This window comes from Thalassophryne amazonica, chromosome 4, assembly GCF_902500255.1.
Source record: "Thalassophryne amazonica chromosome 4, fThaAma1.1, whole genome shotgun sequence".
Taxonomy (NCBI): domain Eukaryota; kingdom Metazoa; phylum Chordata; class Actinopteri; order Batrachoidiformes; family Batrachoididae; genus Thalassophryne; species Thalassophryne amazonica.
Genome location: NC_047106.1, coordinates 28,891,257 through 28,914,206, shown reverse-complemented (window position 1 = coordinate 28,914,206; position 22,950 = coordinate 28,891,257). Strand labels below are relative to the sequence as shown.

The 22,950-nt window shown below is 43.1% G+C and overlaps 1 protein-coding gene across 1 annotated transcript in view; it reads right to left on the bottom strand.

The window, feature by feature from the left end:
- The window catches only part of LOC117509576 (sodium channel subunit beta-3-like), a 38,199-nt gene extending 33,220 nt beyond the window's left edge, over positions 1 to 4,979 (bottom strand). The window contains 3 exon segments of the mRNA XM_034169313.1: positions 4,471 to 4,623; positions 4,626 to 4,698; positions 4,787 to 4,979. Coding sequence (XP_034025204.1) covers positions 4,471 to 4,623; positions 4,626 to 4,698; positions 4,787 to 4,906 — 346 coding nt within the window. The 5' untranslated portion in view covers positions 4,907 to 4,979.
- Between the last annotated feature and the right edge of the window lie 17,971 nt (positions 4,980 to 22,950).

Genomic DNA, 22,950 nt, shown 5'->3' with positions numbered 1-22,950 from the left:
GGGTTAGTTTTTTCCTGTTCCCTTCTCCGGCTTAATATTTTGAGCCGTTCGCCAAAATTGAGCCGCCGAAGGGCTCTGGGAGGGACCTGGGATCTTTCGGGGTGCCGGGGAGGGTAACAGGGTTTATGGTCGTTTTATATCCCCCCGGGGTTGTTTTTGGTAGTCCTCCGGGGGTTGATTTTGATTTTGTTCTGTTTCCTTCCGGGTTCCACCTCCAGGGTTGATGGGACGGTCCTCTGGGGGGGAATTGGCTTGGGGCCAACTAGCCAAGTGTGACCGGGTCTGGGGTTCCGGGGTTGTGGGGAGGGTACCTCCTGGGGTTGATGGTACGGTCCTCTGGGGGGCGCCGTTTGCTCCATGTACACCTGGGGACCTTTGTGGGATTATGGTTCTGGCTGTTCCTCCTGGAACTGGCGATGAAGGCCTTCTGGGGGGGTTGGGCTCTGCAGGTCATTCTGGGGGGGTTGTTTGTTATTTTTCTTTTATGCATTTACGTTTGTATTGTGTTTGTGGGGCTGTGTTGGGTTTTTGCGTTTGGGAGTTTTTCTTTTCTTCCCGGGGTTTGATGGGACGGTCCCCTGGGGAGGTTTTGGGTGGGTTTTATGTTTTTTTTTCTGTGTGTTGAATTGTACTGGGGAATGTTTTGGGGCTTTTGTTGATGCCAGCCGGCCTTCCAGCTGTGGTGCCTGTCCTGCTGTCTGTGGTGGACCTTGGGAGCGTGGTGCTGTCTGCTTCCTGACGTGGACCCCGGAGGGAGGTGCTGTTCTCGGGCCTGGTCTGTTCGGTCGCCGGGAGGCTTTCCGTTGATGGGGGGGTACTGTTGTGTGTTGGGGGGTGTGGCTGGATATTTTGGTGTTCTTTTCTTTTCTTTGCTCTTCAGGTGGCATGGAAACTGATTTGTCTGTGGAGAAGGTGCTGGCTGAAGAGTCCTCACCCTCATCAACATCATGTGTGGCACCTGTGACGGGTGCTCACATGCAACCTTGGGGACTTTCAGCTGAAGCGGATGATTGGATGGCGTTCTGCATTTGAGTCATGTGTGATTCAAGCAGAACTGCCGGGAACTCGACCTTGTGATGTTCGTTTGTGAGATGCTGAGGACCGCACCTGGGTTTGACACATCGAGCCCGTGAATCAAGGAAGGGTGAGGACACATGCTGTCAGCACACATTAAAGGTAATTAAGTATTTGACTAATTGTTGATAGTAACTTGGTGTTTTGTTACATAGTATACTTGAATTGTGATGAGAATTGTGCAGTTTGCTTCTCACTGCTGTGGCGTGCAGGATAAGTGATCCTCCACCTGTTGTGAGAAGCTGCTCATTTGCATAAAGATAAAAAGTACAGACCTGAATGTGTTGCTGATAGCGTGTGTCTTTGAAAGATATTGTTGTAACTGCTGACTTACCTCACATCTTCTTTGCTTCACAGAGAGTCAGTTTGTCGTGTCCACCTGGGGGGTGTTTGTCTGGTGGTAGTGGGTCCAGGAGCGCCGGACTTCTCTCCTTGCGGGCGCTGGAGAGCGTGCCAGCAGTCACTCCTCCAGAAGGACGTTGGTTTTGGTTTTGTACATTTTAGTTAGGCACAGGTGAAAAATAAATTGTTTTTGTTGTTGGAACCGCTTTCTGGTTATTTTTAGCGCTGGGTTCTGTCTGACGCAGGTTCGCTCCTCAATCCGCGTCGACACATAACAGAATACACCACAAAGACAAGATATTTAATGTTCAAACTGATAAACTTTATTGTTTTTGTGCAAATATTTGCTCATTTTGAAATGGATGCCCGTAACACATTTCAAAAAAGTTGTGGCGTGGCAAGAAAAGTCTGGGAAAGTTGATGAATGCTCAAAGAACACGTACCTGGAAACAGGTGAGTGTCATGATTGGGTATAAAAGGAGCATCCTCAAAAGGCTCAATCATTCACAAGGAAAGATGGGGCGAGGATCACCACTTTGTGAACAACTGCATGAAAAAATAGTCCAGCAGTTTAAGAACAATGTTTCTCAACATTCATTTGCAAGGAATTTAGGGATTCCATCATCTACAGTCCATAATATAATCAGAAGATTCAGAGAATCTTTCTAGAGAAACTTTCTACACACAATCGGCAAGGCCGAAAACCAAGATTGAATGCCCGTGACCTTCGATCCCTCAGGTGGCACTGCATTAAAAACTGACAACATTGTGTAAAGGATCTTACCGCGTGGGCTCAGGAACACTTCAGAAAACCATTGTCAGTTAACACAGTTCGTCGCTACATCTACAAGTGCAAGTTAGAACTCTACCATGCAAAACGAAAGCCATACATCAACAACATCCAGAAAAGCCGCCGCCTTCTCTGGGCCCGAGCTCATTTGAAATGGACAGACGCAAAGTGGAAAAGTGTGCTGTGGTCTGATGAGTCCACATTTCAAATTGTTTTTGGAAATCATGGACGTCGCGTCCTCCAGACAAAGAGGAAAAGACCAGCGCATTGTTACCAGCACCTTCAGCTTCTGGGGAGCTTTGCCCCCCAGACCCCCCATTACAGCCCTATTAACCCACCACCATTCTAAGGATTTTTCTTTATTTGCAAACTCACATACCTGAAAAGGTCTTCACCATCTCATTTACAGTAGGTCCTTCACACTTTATTTTCAGTAAATGGTTCTGGGCAGCATTACCATGGCTAAAAAAAACTTCATGCAATTTATGCACTAATCACTGACTGACCTTGTGTGCTTCAAGGTGCGTGCTGCTCCCACTTTAGCGTTCCTCAGTGTCGACTCAACATTGAGCATTTCCTCTTCAGTGTAGAATTAATTCTATGAGATCTCCTCCTCCTCTTTTTTTTTTTAATTGAGGGAACACAAAAAAATCACCCCAGAACCTTACAGAGGATAAATGATGAATGGAAAAACAGGTTAATATCCTCTGCTGTAGCTCCAAGAAGTGTCCAACATTGACATTTCCTGTTTCACTGGGCTCATAATTGGCATTTCTTTTTTGTGACACAGTGTACCATGAGCAAGCTCTGTGCCTGTGCACGTAACTTCACTCATTTTTTTTTTCTTTTTTGCATTATTGTAGAGTACTTTTTATTTTGGGAATTTATTCTTTTGTTATTATTATAATTATTTTGATTAGTGCTTTGATTCCTGGGAAAGTCCTACATAAATTCTCAATGCAATTATTTCTATGTAGGCTCTCAGTTGTCCAGGTGGTTTCCATAGTAGAGAAGCTGAGTATGTATCTATTTGAGATATATAACACATTTATGCTATTTGGACACACTCAGCATACACACAAGTGTACGTCACGAAGGTCTCCAGGCATGTTCATAGTATGGAAGCAGGATAGGAAGTGTGCTCTCTAGTTCTTATATAGGGGCTCCATGGTCAAACTCTCTGATGCCTGATCGGTTTTCTCTGTGGAAAACTGTCGGCCCACACTTTTTCAGTGTCAGTGCCTCCGTTTCCTTGTTGCTCAGTGTGGATTTTTTCAGTGTGGAGCTATTAAAGAAACACGCCAACGTTGATAAGAAAAAACAGATAATGTATGAGACATGCAATTCTTATGGTTTGAAAAATTTAGAATATTTAAGTTCTTAATTCCCATTCCTACTGCCCACATTCTGAAACAGCAAGCGGCCTTTCCTCTCATGCATGTGAATGTGCCCATCAGCAGTCTACAAAAACTCTCAAGAGTCAAGCAGAGTTATTAGGGTGCTAATGTGGAGCCATATTTAAATTCATGCTTATAGGTGGGTTCACAGCATGCACAATTTTTTTTTCTTTGTAAACTATGAAATATTGAAAACTGAAATGCAAAATATTACCATACCACTTCACCTAGGGAGCTTTGGTGTCCACGGTCCAACTTGTGCACTTTGCGGCACTACACAAAGATACTTTATCTCACCAGAAAACCTCACATAAGTGCGCTGTTGAAACAGCAGCACACGAGGTTCCTGCACATACTGTCTCTTTAAAGCGTATAACAGGTAAGAATCTGATTGGTTTATTTCATGTTCATATTCTGACACACACCCATGACTAATTAAGTGATTAAATCAAATGCATTGCATCCTGTGCAATTACTTTTTGCTCAGATGTGGAAAATGGATTTGGACACGCCCCAAAATATACTTTGTGCATCGTGCCAATAGATGGTCAAGATCGGGCCCGAAGGATATTATTATGAGTCTTTTTTCATATTATTATCAATGCTGCATGATTTTATTCTGATGCCAAATTTAAGTGTGAGCCTAATTGTTATTTTTTTCCTTTTTGTGTATTCAATTGATACAACAAACAAAGTTTATAAATGTGTGATATTATGATACTACCCTGAAATAACTGCTGTTCACTGTACAAAAATATGAGTGTCAAAAGTTGGGGCTGAAATAAAATGTTTTGCCTTCATCCCCAGTCTCCCCTATCCTAACACAAAACCAGGGTGGAATGACATAGAATGAACTGTTAGCCTCACCTTTCTCTTTCACGTTCAACTTGATTACCTTGGTCTTGGTGACAGAGGGACTGTAGTATTCAAATTTAAACTTGCGATTCACTTGGCACTCATAGGTACCGCTGTCGTTATACGTGACGTTCAGGATTGTAATAGAGACGTCCTGTAAGTCCCGCTCCCGTTCCACAGCAGACGGCCCTGCCACGGCCCCTCCAGCTCCAGCGTCTTTTCATTCTTATACTGGAAAATCTACCAAAGAGGATTGGAAGGCAAATTAAAAAACACACCACAATAAACACACTAACGGTTTCACATCAGTGCTGCAGCGGGAACCTACAAGTATACGATCCTGAGTTTTGTTTGAGTCTTTCTGGGGCAGGTAGTACCAGTCCACATGTGTCATTGCTATGACCTCCTCCCTCTGCATGCATGAGATGCAGGTCAGCTTCATGGCCATTCCCAAGACCACGTCCGCCTCCGATGACGGGACATCTACACACACTGGCTGACCCGGATGAACTGGAAGAACACAGAAATACGAGGTCTATTAGAAAAGAAACCGACAGTTTTATAAAAAAAAAAAAAAAACTATATGGATTTGAATCACATGCGAGTACACCAGACATGCTTGAACCCTCGTGCGCATGTGTGAGTTTTTTCACGCGTGTCGGTGATGTCATTCGCCTGTGGGCAGGCTTTGAGTGAGCACTGGTCCAGCCCTCTCGGCTGAAATCCTTTGTCTGAGACGCTGCTGGAAACGGCGTGCGTTGCTTTATCAAAATTTTTTCAGGGCCTGTGAGGGATATCCGAGTGGACACTATTCGAGAAATTCAGCTGGTTTTCGGTGTAAAGTTTAACGGGTGATGAGAGATTGTGGAGTTTCTTTCGCTTTAAGCACAGCCCACAAAGCAGATCGGCGCGGTCGGAGGTGGCGTCCATCTGGCTGTTTCGAGCTGAAAACATCCTAATTTAAGGCTGTTCACCCAGGACGTCGTCAGAGAACAGAGAAGTTTCAGACGAAGTCGGCATGAGGAGTTTATGCGGACATTCCACTGTTAAAGGAGATTTTGTAATGAAAGAACGTGCGGGCAAATTCGGCGAGTAGGTTCCGTGACGACGACACAAATCCGTCTGCGCCACGACAGGAAAAACACCTCCGTGTTGAAAACCATTTGTAAAATTCAGGCGGCTTTTGATGGCTTTCAACAAGTGAGTATCTGAGAAATTGTTTAACAGCTGGGCATGTTCCAACTTGCCCATTAAGGTTTCCAACGGAGGGTTTTTCCTGTCGCGACCCCCCGCGGTCGGGTCCGGCCCGACATGCGAATCTGCCCGCACGTTCTGTCATTACAAAATCTCCTTTAACAGTAGAATGTCTGGATAAACTCCTCATGCCGACGACTTCTGAAACTTATCTGTTCTCTGACGACGACCTGGGTGAACAGAGCCTGAAATGTGGAAGTTTTCAGCTTGAAACAGCGAGACGCCGCCGCCTCGGAGCGCAGATCGCCATCAGGCGCCGTGGGCCGTCCTTAAAGCGACACTACCAGACCAAAATCTCTCATCAGCCGTTAAAATTTTTACCGAAAACCAGCTGAATTTATCGAATGGTGTCCACTCAGTTGTGCCTTACAGTTTTTGAAAAAATCTTTATCAAACAAAGCAGCAGTCTCTGAGCCATTCCTAAACAATGAAAAAATCGACGAGAGGGTGGGCCACTCCTCACTCAAAGACTGCCCACAGGCGAATGACGTAACCGACAGGCGTGAAAAAACTCTCACATGCCCACGAGGGTTCAAGCATGTCTGATGTAATCACACGTGATTCAAATCCATATGGTTTTTGAAAAAATAATAAGGTCGGATACTTTTGTAACAGACCTCGTATTCCATATTTTCAGTTTAGCAGAAAACAGGTGAAATCTTGGCTGAAAATGTTGTCTGATGGATAATTTATGAATAATTGCACATGGGGTAACAAGCATGGAAAGCTGTTTATTAAGGCTCAAATTATTCTACTTGTAAGAATAAAGTAATGTTTTATGACCTACCAGAAATGTTTAAAATGAAGTAATTGTGATGTATATATATTTCTTAATTTGGTGGTGTGGCGACATTTTTATTTAGTTATTTTGATGTGGGATTTTTTTTTTAATTCAGTTTTATTTTTTTATTTAAGATAAGCTACAATTTCAGGTGTACTTTAAAGAAAAGGTCAGGTGTTGTTTTACACAGTTTATATACATAAAGGAATATTTTTCAGTCAAACTGTATGCAGCTCATTCTGTTAAAAATCAAGTGAAAATCCTATCATGAACTAGGAAACGTAAATTGTATTGAATCGGGTTGAGTGCATTCCAAGTCTAGCAACCAGTAATCTGTGGAAAGAGGAGCAACCACAGATTCCTCTTCTTTTGTCCTTCAGTCTTCTGTCCCGACTGTAAAATGAGAGATTGTGTAATTGTCCCTTTTGGGCTACAGCATCAACATGGTGATACAACATGGCGGCCTCCATGAGAGAACCCACTCCCACGTACAGCAGTGTTAAGAATAATAGTAGTGCAATGTGTCTAAAAAAGATTAATCCAGGTTTTGAGTACATTTCTTATTGTTAAATGTGAAACAAGGTACCAGTAGATTCAGTAGATTCTCACAAATCCAACAACACCAAGCATTCATGATATGCACACTCTTAAGGCTATGAAACTGGGCTATAAGTAAAAAAAAAAAGTAGAAAAGGGGGTGTTCACAATAATAATAGCAGCTGCTGTTGATGTTACAAACTCAAAACTGTTATGTTCAAACTGCTTTTTTAGCAATCCTGTGAATCACTAAACTAGTATTTAGTTGTATAACCCCTGGCAAAAATTATGGAATCCGGCCTCGGAGGATGTTCATTCAGTTGTTTAATTTTGTAGAAAAAAAAAACAGATCACAGACATGACACAAAACTAAAGTCATTTCAAATGGCAACTTTCTGGCTTTAAGAAACACTATAAGAAATCAGGAAAAAAATTGTGGCAGTCAGTAACGGTTAGTTTTTTAGACCAAGCAGAGGGAAAAAATATGGACTCACTCAATTCTGAGGAAAAAATTATGGAATCATGAAAAACAAAAGAACACTCCAACACATCACTAGTATTTTGTTGCACCACCTCTGGCTTTTATAACAGCTTGCAGTCTCTGAGGCATGGACTTAATGAGTGACAAACAGTACTCTTCATCAATCTGGCTCCAACTTTCTCTGATTGCTGTTGCCAGATCAGCTTTGCAGGTTGGAGCCTTGTCATGGACCATTTTCTTCAACTTCCACCAAAGATTTTCAATTGGATTAAGATCCAGACTATTTGCAGGCCATGATATTGACCCTATGTGTCTTTTTGCAAGGAATGTTTTCACAGTTTTTGCTCTATGGCAAGATGCATTATCATCTTGAAAAATGATTTCAACATCCCCAAACATCCTTACAATTGATGGGATAAGAAAAGCGTCCAAAATATCAACATAAACTTGTGCATTTATTGATGATGTAATGACAGCCATCTCCCCAGTGCCTTTACCTGACATGCAGCCCCACATCATCAATGACTGTGGAAATTTACATGTTCTCTTCAGGCAGTCATCTTTATAAATCTCATTGGAACGGCACCAAACAAAAGTTCCAGCATCATCACCTTGCCCAATGCAGATTCGAGATTCATCACTGAATATGACTTTCATCCAGTCATCCACAGTCCACGATTGCTTTTCCTTAGCCCATTGTAACCTTGTTTTTTCTGTTTAGGTGTTAATGATGGCTTTCATTTAGCTTTTCTGTATGTAAATCCCATTTCCTTTAGGCGGTTTCTTACAGTTCGGTCACAGACGTTGACTCCAGTTTCCTCCCATTCGTTCCTCATTTGTTTTGTTGTGCATTTTCAATTTTTGAGACATATTGCTTTAAGTTTTCTGTTTTGACGCTTTGATGTCTTTCTTGGTCTACCAGTATGTTGCCTTTAACAACCTTCCCATGTTGTTTGTATTTGGTCCAGAGTTTAGACACAGCTGACTGTGAACAACCAACATCTTTTGCAACATTGCGTGATGATTTACCCTCTTTTAAGAGTTTGATAATCCTCTCCTTTGTTTCAGTTGACATCTCTCATGTAGGAGCCATGATTCATGTCAGTCCACTTGGTGCAACAGCTCTCCAAGGTGTGATCACTCTTTTTTAGATGCAGACTAACGAGCAGATCTGATTTGATGCAGGTGTTAGTTTTGGGGATGAAAATTTACAGGGTGATTCCATTTTATTCCTCAGAATTGAGTGAGTCCATATTTTTTTCCCTCTGCTTGGTCTAAAAAAGTAACTGTTACTGACTGCCACAATTTTTTTTTCTTGATTTCTTATAGTGTTTCTTAAAGCCATACAGTTGACATTTGAAATGACTTTAGTTTTGTGTCATGTCTGTGATCTGCTTTTTTCCTACAAAATTAAACAACTGAATGAACATCCTCCGAGGCCGGTGATTCCATAATTTTTGCCAGGGGTTGTACGTGTGTGTATATATTTTCCAACTTATTTCCATTGATGAAACTCCTCATTTTCTGTCCGAAAGCTTATTAGGAGATGAGTGTGTTCAGGGCTCCCTGTTTGTTTACAAAATACACACGTTACAGACCTTGAAATCCAACAGCAGGGATTGATATTATCATGGGAGCGCTGTGCGACGTCTCGCACCGTGAGAAGTCCTTAAAGCGACAGTATCACCTCAAAATCTCTCATCAGCCGTTAAAATTTTCACCGAAAACCAGCTTAATTTTTCGAACTGTGTCCACTTCGATGTGTCTCACAGGTTTAGAAAAAATTTTGATCAAACAAAGCGCCAGTCTCTCAGCAACTTCTCAGACAAAGGAATTCCGACGAGGGGCTGGACGACTCCTCCCACAAGGAGTGCTCACAGGCGAATGACGTCACCGACAGGCATGGAAAAACTCACGCATGCGCACGAGGGTTCAAGCATGTCTGACGTAAAAACATATGAATGAAATCCATATAGTTTTTGAAAAAAATAAAAAGGACCTATACTTTATTGACAGCCCTCGTATGTACATGTGCTTTCTTTTTTTTATCAAATTAACAAAAAATTGAGAAAACATGTTTCACATTGTCATTATGGGGTATTGTGTGTAGAACTTTGTGGAAAAAAATGAATTTCATCCATTTTGGAATAAGGCTGTAATATAACAAAATGTGAAAAAGTGAAGCGCTGTGAATACTTTCCAGATGCACTGTATTAGCCATAGCTAGCATGGCAATTTCAAAAATAGTTGGATGTGTTTGGGCTTCCTGGTATAAATCCCCCACCCCCTCCAAAAAACCTAGCTTTTCTTTTTTGTCACACACTAGACTGTAATTTTGACACTGTGAGATGAAGCGTTTTGAGGTTTGGGTGCAGCTATGCACTCTGAGTACTTCATCTTATAAAACCATTGCGAGTGCACTGAACTGTGAACATGAGCTGACTTTATTCTTGCATCCTGACCCAGTCATGGTGATAAATCAGACATGAATATACTGTACAACTGCAGGCTTTCCTTTTCACATTCTGGGCAATTCAGGTAAATATATGAGCTTCCTCTTAACACAATTTAATAAAAAAAAAAAGATGAAATGCTGTTGTCATTCATCTTATAGGGACGTTCAACTAAAAACTGCCCCCCGCCCACCCTCATACACAAAAACTGCCTGAGCCACTGATGTTATCATCAGTGTGTGTATATACAGAATATATAAAAAATGTAATGACTGTACTTGTATTACATTTTTGCATGTAGTGAAAAACATGTGGCCCAGTCATCCTACCTTTGGGCTGCACTTCTCCCACTCATGTCCAACAGAAATCTCAGACACATTTTGAAATATAACCCCAACAGATGACACAAATTCAATTATGCAGCTCTATGAGCACCACAGAGACTCCAGTCACAGTACCGATTGCAAACCCAAGATCACTGACGCAAGTAAGCACTAATGACGGCCTCAGCCCATTAGAGGAGGAAACTGAGGGAACTGTGGGTAGTATAGCAGAGATGTGAGGGTCTAAAAAGCAATCAGTGCAGCCTGAGGAGGAATAAGGGTGGAAATACACTCAACAAAAATATAAACGCAACACTTTTGGTTTTGCTCCCATTTTGTATGAGATGAACTCAAAGATCTAAAACTTTTTCCACATACACAATATCACCATTTCCCTCAAATATTGTTCACAAACCAGTCTAAATCTGTGATAGTGAGCACTTCTCCTTTGCTGAGATAATCCATCCCACCTCACAGGTGTGCCATACCAAGGTGCTGATTAGACACCATGATTAGTGCACAGGTGTGCCTTAGACTGTCCACAATAAAAGGCCACTCTGAAAGGTGCAGTTATGTTTTATTGGGGGGGATACCAGTCAGTATCTGGTGTGACCACCATTTGCCTCATGCAGTGCAACACATCTCCTTCGCATAGAGTTAATCAGGTTGTCAGTTGTGGCCTGTGGAATGTTGGTCCACTCCTCTTCAATGGCTGTGTGAAGTTGCTGGATTTGGCAGGAACTGGTACACGCTGTCGTATACGCCGGTCCAGAGCATCCCAAACATGCTCAATGGGTGACATGTCCAGTGAGTATGCCGGCCATGCAAGAACTGGGACATTTTCAGCTTCCCAGAATTGTGTACAGATCCTTGCAACATGGGGCCGTGCATTATCCTGCTGCAACATGAGGTGATGTTCTTGGATGTATGGCACAACAATGGGCCTCAGGATCTTGTCACGGTATCTCTGTGCATTCAAAATACCATCAATAAAATGCACCTGTGTTCTTCGTCCTAACAGACGCCTGCCCATACCATAACCCCACCGCCACCATGGGCCACTCGATCCACAACATGACATCAGAAAACCGCTCACCCACACGACGCCAACACACTGTCTGCCATCTGCCCTGAACAGTGTGAACCGGGATTCATCCGTGAAGAGAACACCTCTCCAACGTGCCAAATGCCAGCAAATGTGAGCATTTTCCCACTCAAGTCGGTTACGACGACGAAATGGAGTCAGTCAGGTCGAGACCCCGATGAGGACGACGAGCATGCAGATGAGCTTCCCTGAGACGGTTTCTGACAGTTTGTGCAGAAATTCTTTGGTTATGCAAACCGATTGTTGCAGCAGCTGTCCGAGTGGCTGGTCTCAGACGATCTTGGAGGTGAACATGCTGGATGTGGAGGTCCTGGGCTGGTGTGGTTACACGTGGTCTGCGGTTGTGATGCTGGTTGGATGTACTGCCAAATTCTCTGAAACACCTTTGGAAACGGCTTATGGTAGAGAAATGAACATTCAATACACGAGCAACAGCTCTGGTTGACATTCCTGCTGTCAGCATGCCAATTGCACGCTCCCTCAAATCTTGCGACATCTGTGGCATTGTGCTGTGTGATAAAACTGCACCTTTCAGAGTGGCCTTTTATTGTGGGCAGTCTAAGGCACACCTGTGCACTAATCATGGTGTCTAATCAGCATCTTGATATGGCACACCTGTGAGGTGGGATGGATTATCTCAGCAAAGGAGAAGTGCTCACTATCACAGATTTAGACTGGTTTGTGAACAATATTTGAGGGAAATGGTGATATTGTGTATGTGGAAAAAGTTTTAGATGTTTGAGTTCATCTCATACAAAATGGGAGCAAAACCAAAATGTTTGTTCCACAAAATTGACAAACTCACTGACTGAATGCCACACTACTATTATGTGAACACCCCCTTTTCTACTTTTTTTTTTTTACTAATAGCCTAATTTCATAGCCTTAAGAGTGTGCATATCATGAATGTTTGGTCTTGTTGGATTTGTGAGAATCTACTGAATCTACTGGTACCTTGTTTCCCATGTAACAATAAGAAATATACTCAAAACCTGGAATTAAACTTTTTAGACACATAGCACTGCTATTATTCTGAAACACACCTGTAACTGACCAGAACTTCCATATTAGTATCGCCCCATGTCATTATAGTCGAGGGAGCATTCATAAATAATGGTGAACCACTGTGCCACTGAAGGTGCACCAAATTCCACAAAGCTTCTGACCAACCAGGAGACAGTATTCATAGTTCTGGTTCTGCAGTGTCTTCAAACAGTGCAATACAGTGGCGGCTCCAAATGTTTTTGTTTTTGTCTTGGTGGAGTTGGACTGGGCATGAATATTTAATGATGGGGTGACAGAATTTGTAGCAAATGTAGTAAATAACTATTTTTAAAAAAATCTTCAGGACAGGACAGAAATGCAAAACTGGAAAACATGAAAAATAATGCAGACATATGTTTGTGGTCAAACATTTGTTTGACCAGAAACAACCCATTTTCATCATGCATGTGAACCCCATTATATTGGTGTCAGTGTAGTGCATAAAAAAAACTCATAGGTGCCATGGAAACTAGGGACTGTAAAAAATAAAATTTCAAATGACACAAAAAAAAAAAAAACCTACTTGTTAATTTGCTTAGAGCTTATCATTTGCCACAGCAGGTAAAATAATAAATAATAAATAATTTTCTTGTGTGGTTACAGAATTTCTTGGCAGGGGGTGTTTCGGGGGTGGGGGTTGCAACAGCCCCATCAAGCTCCAATGTAGAGCCGCCTATGGTGGAATCTAATCATTTAGATGTGAAACGTGTTATCAGTGACAGTCCATTCTGCTGCTCTTGGCATTGCATCTTTCACTTGATACTCAGCATTCATGCATCCTACAGTTTCTTCAAGCTTTGTGAAATTTGACACCACAGAATGAAATGTCAATGAGAGGCTGTGAGTAACAACAAACTGTAGTCTATTTTAGAATGCTGGGCATTGACGGGTGATGATGCCTGAGTTGCAGGGCTGTTTTCTTGTTTGTTTTTTCTCAATGTAAAGCAAACCTCATCAAGCTTGTAATGACCTCGGATAGCAATTCAAACCACGTGCAACCAGCTCAACTAAATGCAAAGTTAAAGAAATGGAGAGAATCCATTACTTCTAAATATACACTTTGTGTTGTATATTCAGTCGAGGTGGTAAATGACACATTCAGCAAGCCAAGCAGTCAGAAAGCAGAATACGTTACCCCTCATAACAGATAGCAAAGTAGTTGGTTTGAATTAACCCCTTCATAGCTCTGACAGACGATAAAGGCAGACAAATCAAAACACACAATTATTCTTCCCTGGTACACTCCCAACACCACAAAGGCAGAAGGAACGCTGTGTCGTTAGTGGCACACCGCCTTCACCTCGATGCAATGTTTAGTCAAATCAGCGAGGTGGGAATGTGTAATTAAATGTGAAACACATTTAGAGCTCTGATAAACACTTTACACAACACAAAGAAGAGGCATGTGTGGAACACAGTCTACAGACATCAACGCACCGCAGGAGGACTATCATCATCTTACATCATTTCTATTAAGTGTCCCACCCCCTCCCCAGTTTTGGAGCCACTGAGTTATAACTATAGAGACAAAAGAAATACAGCATGGCACAAGCTCTGTCACAAAGACTCGGATATCAAAACTTTTATTCAGATTCACAGATTCATTATCAGCTGTAATTATTAATAGGAAGCAGCTGATTCCCCTCAGTCATGAACTCACAACCAATAGGAAATGTGCACGTTATTTAAAGTGTCAGTTCTACTCATCTGCTGCTTGCATTCACTGACCTGAACTCTACCTCCTCCACTACGCTGCCACCAGTTGATCCCTGTTTGATGATTGAAAGAAGGCTCTGTCCCTGCCTTCTTCCAAGGGCAGGATTCAAGATCTATGTACCCTTACACAACCTAATGGGAACCTCCATCAACAACTGTCCAAACCATGATGAATTCTAAGTCTTTAATGTTTTCTTTTCTCCTGAGTCTTTTACCATAGAACTAAAGCGGTCACTTCCTGTACTACATTGGCATCGCAAATGTTCCACAATGGGGAGCCATCTGCCATTACAAATTAAGATGAGAAATGCTTGCAATCAATTGAACCAATGCAAACAGTCACTCGACAACAAAGGTATATACACGTATCTTTGCAAAATCATGAAATTAATTAAATGGTACTTACTGCAAATGAGCTGTGTGCAGTGCAAGCTGACAACATTCAATGAGTTGCAACAGTATTCTTAAAAGTGTGTCTGTTAATATGTGCATCTGTCTAGCATACATCAGCTTAAAGCTACAGTATGTAGGATTTAGTGTCATCCAGTGGTGAGGTTGTACACTGCATTATCTTATCACTGGTCACAATTTTGTTTCCCTTCCCATTTTTTCTTCTTCTTTCATCCTCCCTTTCTTTTCCCCTGATAAGTAATATGTGTGATCCTCCAGTTCACAAACATGAAAGTTCTTAAAGATATTTGTCTTCACTCACAACCAGTAGACAGTGTACAGGGGAACAGCTGCTGGTTTATCTTCTTTTATGCCCCACGTGGCGCTTGCCACATGTAGGGGCATATACTGTAGCATCCGGGTTGTCCGTGTGTCTGGCCGCAATTCGTTCGCCGCATCGTAGCTCGGCACCTATTGCTCGCAAAAACTTCATATTTGGTGGGTACATGTCTTGGAGGAGTACTTCGCATGGGTTCAAAGGCCGGTGACCTTGACCTATTTTTCTAGGTCACCAGTGGTCACAATTGTCAAATACTTCGCCACAATGTAGCTCCGCACCTACTGCTTGCAGAACTTCATATTTGGTGGGTACATGCCTTGGAGGAGTACTTCGCATGGGTTTGAAGGCCGGTGACCTTGACCTATTTTTCTAGGTCACCAGTGGTCACAATTGTCAAATACTTCGCCACAATGTAGCTCCGCACCTACTGCTTGCAGAAACTTCATATTTGGTGGGTACATGCCTTGGAGGAGTACTTCGCATGGGTTCAAAGGCCGGTGACCTTGACCTATTTTTCTAGGTCACCAGTGGTCACAATTGTCAAATACTTCGCCACAATGTAGCTCGCACCTACTGCTTGCAGAAACTTCATATTTGGTGGGTACATGCCTTGGAGGAGTACTTCGCATGGGTTTGAAGGCCAGTGACCTTGACCTGCTTTTCAAGGTCACCAATGGTCACAACTGTCAAATCCTTCGCCACAACGTAGCTTGGCACCTGTTGCTTGCAGAAACTTCATATTTGGTGGGTACATGCTTTGGAGGAGTACTTCGCATGAGTTCGAAGGCCGGTGACCTTGACCTCCATTTCAAGGTCACCAGTGGTTGCATTGGTTTTGAAGGCTGGCAACCGTGACCGACTTTTTATGGTCACTGTTTGTCACGTCCTCTAAATAAATATTATGCCAATCTCCAGTTTTTTCATTGTATATCCCAGTTACATCAAACACATAAGGCTTCAACCAAATACCCACCCCATACAAGTACATATTACTGCACTTTGTATGGAAAATAATACTGTGCGCGGGGCATTTCGTGATGAATGTCTCTAGGTTTTCTTCAGTCTTGTGCATGCGCTGCAAAATGTGAATGATGAGGTATGTCCCTATTACACGCTAATGAACAGATGGCTATGAATGCTTTATTCCATTTCTGCATAGGAACACCCCTAAATCCTACACACTGTAGCTTTAAAATGATCAAAGAGATGGAAACTAATTTTCCGGCAGTATGTAAAAGACTCAAAATAATACAAATTCATTATTTCTCCAGCTTTGCAGAATCCAGGTGTTTACATTCATACAATACAGCTGTATATTATAGTCATGAACACCAATAGACCTGGTCATGCTGGTGCAGTTTGTTTTTCTTTTCTTATAAAGAAAGAAAAAGTTCAAATAGTCACTTTTGGAAATACTTTTTTTTTAGTTTGATTCAACAGAAAGAAGCAGAAGATTGTTCTCACTGGAAGTCCCATTCCTTAATGGAGAAGCTGCCTCATTGGTGTCACGCTGTCACGTGACGAGTCTGCACCCTTGTTCTGTCTCTATAGTTATAACTGTGTACACACAACATCCCAAATAGCCGTAAGAACATTAATTTACTGGAATCATGACCCCATGTTCTTCTTTAATCACAACACATGAAGAAAGTCTAGAATTATTTTGCTTTTATTTCATCACATCCACATCCATCAGTTTTATTAACGCATTTCTAAAAGCAAAATATGAAATATTCATGTTCTTCTCAGCTTCTGTTTGTTTACAGGATTTTTAAAAACAAATGAGGCAATTTTCATGAAACTTGCTGTTGGGCTCAAAATGATATTATTACATCTAAGTGTGGCTCAAGATTAAGGAAACGAAAAAAAAACTTCATTGATATTTGACTGCAGATTTACTTTGAGCTGCAGATGGGTGTATTTCTGGTAACATCAGGAACATTACTGCCTGGAAGCCATTAAATGCAAACTGTTAAATATGATGTCTGAAAATGTTGGAAAATCTTGACAGCAATGTGTAAGGGAGACCAGGGTGTTTGGTAACAGCATCAATCAGGGATGAGGTTGAGTCATGTGATCACTACAAGAAACACTCATCTCTCCCTTGATCAGATGTGTGCAGGTTTCATGCCCCAATTTTAAACTTGGAATTGCACAAGCAAATACATTCTAGTGAAATTCAGTCCACAAATCTACAACAAAATGTTAGTGGACAGGATTGGGGTTAGCTGCAAAATTTTGGAAGTGGGGCAAAAAATCTTGCTTCTGAGACCGAGTGTTTATTAAAAAGACAAAGGGCCCAATCTTACATCTAGTACAAAATGGCACAGAGCAATATTTAAGTGTTTATTGCCAGAGTATAAGTTGCACCTTTTTTCATGTATTTTCAGTTCTTTACTTTTGGGATTTTATTATTAATACAACCCCAGTTTCAATGAAATTGGGACGTTGTGTAAAATGTAAATAAAAACAGAATACAATGATTTGCAAATCCTCTTCAACCTATATTCAATAGAATACTGTTGTGTGTTGGGGGGGGTGGCTGGATATTTTGGTGTTCTTTTCTTTTCTTTGCTCTTCAGGTGGCATGGAAACTGATTTGTCTGTGGAGAAGGTGCTGGCTGAAGAATCCTCACCCTCATCAACATCATGTGTGGCACCTGTGACGGGTGCTCACATGCAACTTTGGGGACTTTCAGCTGAAGCGGATGATTGGATGGCGTTCTGCATTTGAGTCATGTGTGATTCAAGCAGAACTGCTGGGAACTCGACCTTGTGATGTTCGTTTGTGAGACGCTGAGGACCGCACCTGGGTTTGACACATCGAGCCCGTGAAGCAAGGAAGGGTGAGGACACATGCTGTCAGCACACATTAAAGGTAATTAAGTATTTGACTAATTGTTGATAGTAACTTGGTGTTTTGTTACATAGTATACTTGAATTGTGATGAGAATTGTGCAGTTTGCTTCTCACTGCTGTGGCGTGCAGGATAAGTGATCCTCCACCTGTTGTGAGAAGCTGCTCATTTGCATAAAGATAAAAAGTACAGACCTGAATGTGTTGCTGATAGCGTGTGTCTTTTGAAAGATATTGTTGTAACTGCTGACTTACCTCACCTCTTCTTTGCTTCACAGAGAGTCAGTTTGTCGTGTCCACCTGGGGGGTGTTTGTCTGGTGGTAGTGGGTCCAGGAGCGCCGGACTTCTCTCCTTGCGGGCGCTGGAGAGCGTGCCAGCAGTCACTCCTCCAGAAGGACGTTGGTTTTGGTTTTGTACATTTTAGTTAGGCACAGGTGAAAAATAAATTGTTTTTGTTGTTGGATCCGCTTTCTGGTTATTTTTAGCGCTGGGTTCTGTCTGACGCAGGTTCGCTCCTCAATCCGCGTCGACACATAACAGTAGTTCCCGGCCATTCCATAATGGACCCAGCGGCAGAAGCGGTTCCTTTTGTCGAAAAAGTTCAAGAACACTTGGAGAACATACGGGAGCAATTACAGCATCTCGCGAATCAAATTAAACAAACAGACGCCCGTGTTATGGAGCTTGCAGCGCAAGCCGTTCTGCTTCCTGCTGCTCCAGCTGCGGCACTATCGATACCGGTGCCGATAACTCCGTCACCCACAGGTTGGAATGCCGCAGTTTTACGAGGCGTATTTGTAGATGGGTTGGGTGAGTCTTTGAAAGACGAGCTGGTAGTCCGTGACGAGCCAAACAAATTAGATGAGCTAATATCGTTGGTGATTCGTCTAGATGATCGGATGAAGGAGCGTGGATGCAAGAGAGGATGCCCATCAGAGCGGGTTTTTTCGTCTCGGGGCTTTCCCCGACACAGATCTGGGCCGCCTCTTCTTCGCCCTACTGAGGCTCCTCCGACGGGACCTCTGGCTCCTCCTGTTGACGAGCCCATGCAGCTCGGACGAGCAGAGATTACTGTATTGCCCCGACATGTAAACGTCAAGAGAAATAATGGTGACGTGTCTCCAAGTGTTCCAGGACAGGCAACATAACACACATAAAAAAAAATAAATAAAAAAAAAAACCTTAGCACGGGTAAATGTTTTTTTCCTTAAATAGGGGTTATAATTGTATGGGGAGTCAGAAGCGTATCTGGTGGAGTGACTGTTAGGCAGTTAGAAGTCCGCCTGGGCTCACGTCATTGTTCATTTTTATGTGTTTTTAGGTATTTTCTGTTTGGGTTGTTGGGTCGTTTTATTTTGTTGTTTTTTATTTCTCTACATCCCTAACCCCAACCTCACTTGCCCCAAGACCGTTTGTCTTGTGGGTTGTGGGGTGGTGCAGGTTGGTCACGCTGAGCATTCTCAGAAGACCTCTGCACCTGGGGGGGGGGGTGTTAGGGGCGTTTTTCTTGGTTTGGTTAGGGCCCGGTTCCACTCCAGCCTCGGTGAGCCTTTGTACCGTTCGTCATTGGTGTTGCAGGGGAGTGGTGCAGTGGAGACTTACCTCAGTCGGAGGGGTGGGCCGATCTGTTGCCGTTCGCCATTTCGGTAGTTCCACCCCTCCCGAGAGGCTGGGGTATGGTCGAGTTGGGGCACCGGACGTGTTTCCGGTTCTCCGCTGCGCCTTGGGGTTGGAGCTGGGTTAGTTTTTTCCTGTTCCCTTCTCCGGCTTAATATTTTGAGCCGTTCGCCAAAATTGAGCCGCCGAAGGGCTCTGGGAGGGACCTGGGATCTTTCGGGGTGCCGGGGAGGGTAACAGGGTTTATGGTCGTTTTATATCCCCCCGGGGTTGTTTTTGGTAGTCCTCCGGGGGTTGATTTTTGATTTTGTTCTGTTTCCTTCCGGGTTCCACCTCCAGGGTTGATGGGACGGTCCTCTGGGGGGGAATTGGCTTGGGGCCAACTAGCCAAGTGTGACCGGGTCTGGGGTTCCGGGGTTGTGGGGAGGGTACCTCCTGGGGTTGATGGTACGGTCCTCTGGGGGGCGCCGTTTGCTCCATGTACACCTGGGGACCTTTGTGGGATTATGGTTCTGGCTGTTCCTCCTGGAACTGGCGATGAAGGCCTTCTGGGGGGGGTTGGGCTCTGCAGGTCATTCTGGGGGGGTTGTTTGTTATTTTTCTTTTATGCATTTACGTTTGTATTGTGTTTGTGGGGCTGTGTTGGGTTTTTGCGTTTGGGAGTTTTTCTTTTCTTCCCGGGGTTTGATGGGACGGTCCCCTGGGGAGGTTTTGGGTGGGTTTTATGTTTTTTTTTCTGTGTGTTGAATTGTACTGGGGAATGTTTTGGGGCTTTTGTTGATGCCAGCCGGCCTTCCAGCTGTGGTGCCTGTCCTGCTGTCTGTGGTGGACCTTGGGAGCGTGGTGCTGTCTGCTTCCTGACGTGGACCCCGGAGGGAGGTGCTGTTCTCGGGCCTGGTCTGTTCGGTCGCCGGGAGGCTTTCCGTTGATGGGGGGGTACTGTTGTGTGTTGGGGGGTGTGGCTGGATATTTTGGTGTTCTTTTCTTTTCTTTGCTCTTCAGGTGGCATGGAAACTGATTTGTCTGTGGAGAAGGTGCTGGCTGAAGAGTCCTCACCCTCATCAACATCATGTGTGGCACCTGTGACGGGTGCTCACATGCAACCTTGGGGACTTTCAGCTGAAGCGGATGATTGGATGGCGTTCTGCATTTGAGTCATGTGTGATTCAAGCAGAACTGCCGGGAACTCGACCTTGTGATGTTCGTTTGTGAGATGCTGAGGACCGCACCTGGGTTTGACACATCGAGCCCGTGAATCAAGGAAGGGTGAGGACACATGCTGTCAGCACACATTAAAGGTAATTAAGTATTTGACTAATTGTTGATAGTAACTTGGTGTTTTGTTACATAGTATACTTGAATTGTGATGAGAATTGTGCAGTTTGCTTCTCACTGCTGTGGCGTGCAGGATAAGTGATCCTCCACCTGTTGTGAGAAGCTGCTCATTTGCATAAAGATAAAAAGTACAGACCTGAATGTGTTGCTGATAGCGTGTGTCTTTTGAAAGATATTGTTGTAACTGCTGACTTACCTCACATCTTCTTTGCTTCACAGAGAGTCAGTTTGTCGTGTCCACCTGGGGGGTGTTTGTCTGGTGGTAGTGGGTCCAGGAGCGCCGGACTTCTCTCCTTGCGGGCGCTGGAGAGCGTGCCAGCAGTCACTCCTCCAGAAGGACGTTGGTTTTGGTTTTGTACATTTTAGTTAGGCACAGGTGAAAAATAAATTGTTTTTGTTGTTGGAACCGCTTTCTGGTTATTTTTAGTGCTGGGTTCTGTCTGACGCAGGTTCGCTCCTCAATCCGCGTCGACACATAACAGAATACACCACAAAGACAAGATATTTAATGTTCAAACTGATAAACTTTATTGTTTTTGTGCAAATATTTGCTCATTTTGAAATGGATGCCCGTAACACATTTCAAAAAAGTTGTGGCGTGGCAAGAAAAGTCTGGGAAAGTTGATGAATGCTCAAAGAACACGTAACTGGAAACAGGTGAGTGTCATGATTGGGTATAAAAGGAGCATCCTCAAAAGGCTCAATCATTCACAAGGAAAGATGGGGCGAGGATCACCACTTTGTGAACAACTGCATGAAAAAATAGTCCAGCAGTTTAAGAACAATGTTTCTCAACATTCATTTGCAAGGAATTTAGGGATTCCATCATCTACAGTCCATAATATAATCAGAAGATTCAGAGAATCTTTCTAGAGAAACTTTCTACACACAATCGGCAAGGCCGAAAACCAAGATTGAATGCCCGTGACCTTCGATCCCTCAGGTGGCACTGCATTAAAAACTGACAACATTGTGTAAAGGATCTTACCGCGTGGGCTCAGGAACACTTCAGAAAACCATTGTCAGTTAACACAGTTCGTCGCTACATCTACAAGTGCAAGTTAGAACTCTACCATGCAAAACGAAAGCCATACATCAACAACATCCAGAAAAGCCGCCGCCTTCTCTGGGCCCGAGCTCATTTGAAATGGACAGACGCAAAGTGGAAAAGTGTGCTGTGGTCTGATGAGTCCACATTTCAAATTGTTTTTGGAAATCATGGACGTCGCGTCCTCCAGACAAAAGAGGAAAAAGACCAGCGCATTGTTACCAGCACCTTCAGCTTCTGGGGAGCTTTGCCCCCCAGACCCCCCATTACAGCCCTATTAACCCACCACCATTCTAAGGATTTTTCTTTATTTGCAACTCACATACCTGAAAAGGTCTTCACCATCTCATTTACAGTAGGTCCTTCACACTTTATTTTCAGTAAATGGTTCTGGGCAGCATTACCATGGCTAAAAAAAACTTCATGCAATTTATGCACTAATCACTGACTGACCTTGTGTGCTGTCAAGGTGCGTGCTGCCTCCCACTTTAGCGTTCCTCAGTGTCGACTCAACATTTAGCATTTCCTCTTTCAGTGTAGAATTAATTCCTATGAGATCTCCTCCTCCTCTTTTTTTTTTTAATTGAGGGAAACAAAAAAAATCACCCCAGAACCTTACAGAGGATAAATGATGAATGGAAAAACAGGTTAATATCCTCTGCTGTAGCTCCAAGAAGTGTCCAACATTTGACATTTCCTGTTTCACTGGGGCTCATAATTTGGCATTTCTTTTTTGTGACACAGTGTACCATGAGCAAGCTCTGTGCCTGTGCACGTAACTTCACTCATTTTTTTTTTCTTTTTTGCATTATTGTAGAGTACTTTTTATTTTGGGAATTTATTCTTTTGTTATTATTATAATTTATTTTGATTAGTGCTTTGATTCCTGGGAAAGTCCTACATAAATTCTCAATGCAATTATTTCTATGTAGGCTCTCAGTTGTCCAGGTGGTTTCCATAGTAGAGAAGCTTGAGTATGTATCTATTTGAGATATATAACACATTTATGCTATTTGGACACACTCAGCATACACACAAGTGTACGTCACGAAGGTCTCCAGGCATGTTCATAGTATGGAAGCAGGATAGGAAGTGTGCTCTCTAGTTCTTATATAGGGCTCCATGGTCAAACTCTCTGATGCCTGATCGGTTTTCTCTGTGGAAAACTGTCGGCCCACACTTTTTCAGTGTCAGTGCCTCCGTTTTCCTTG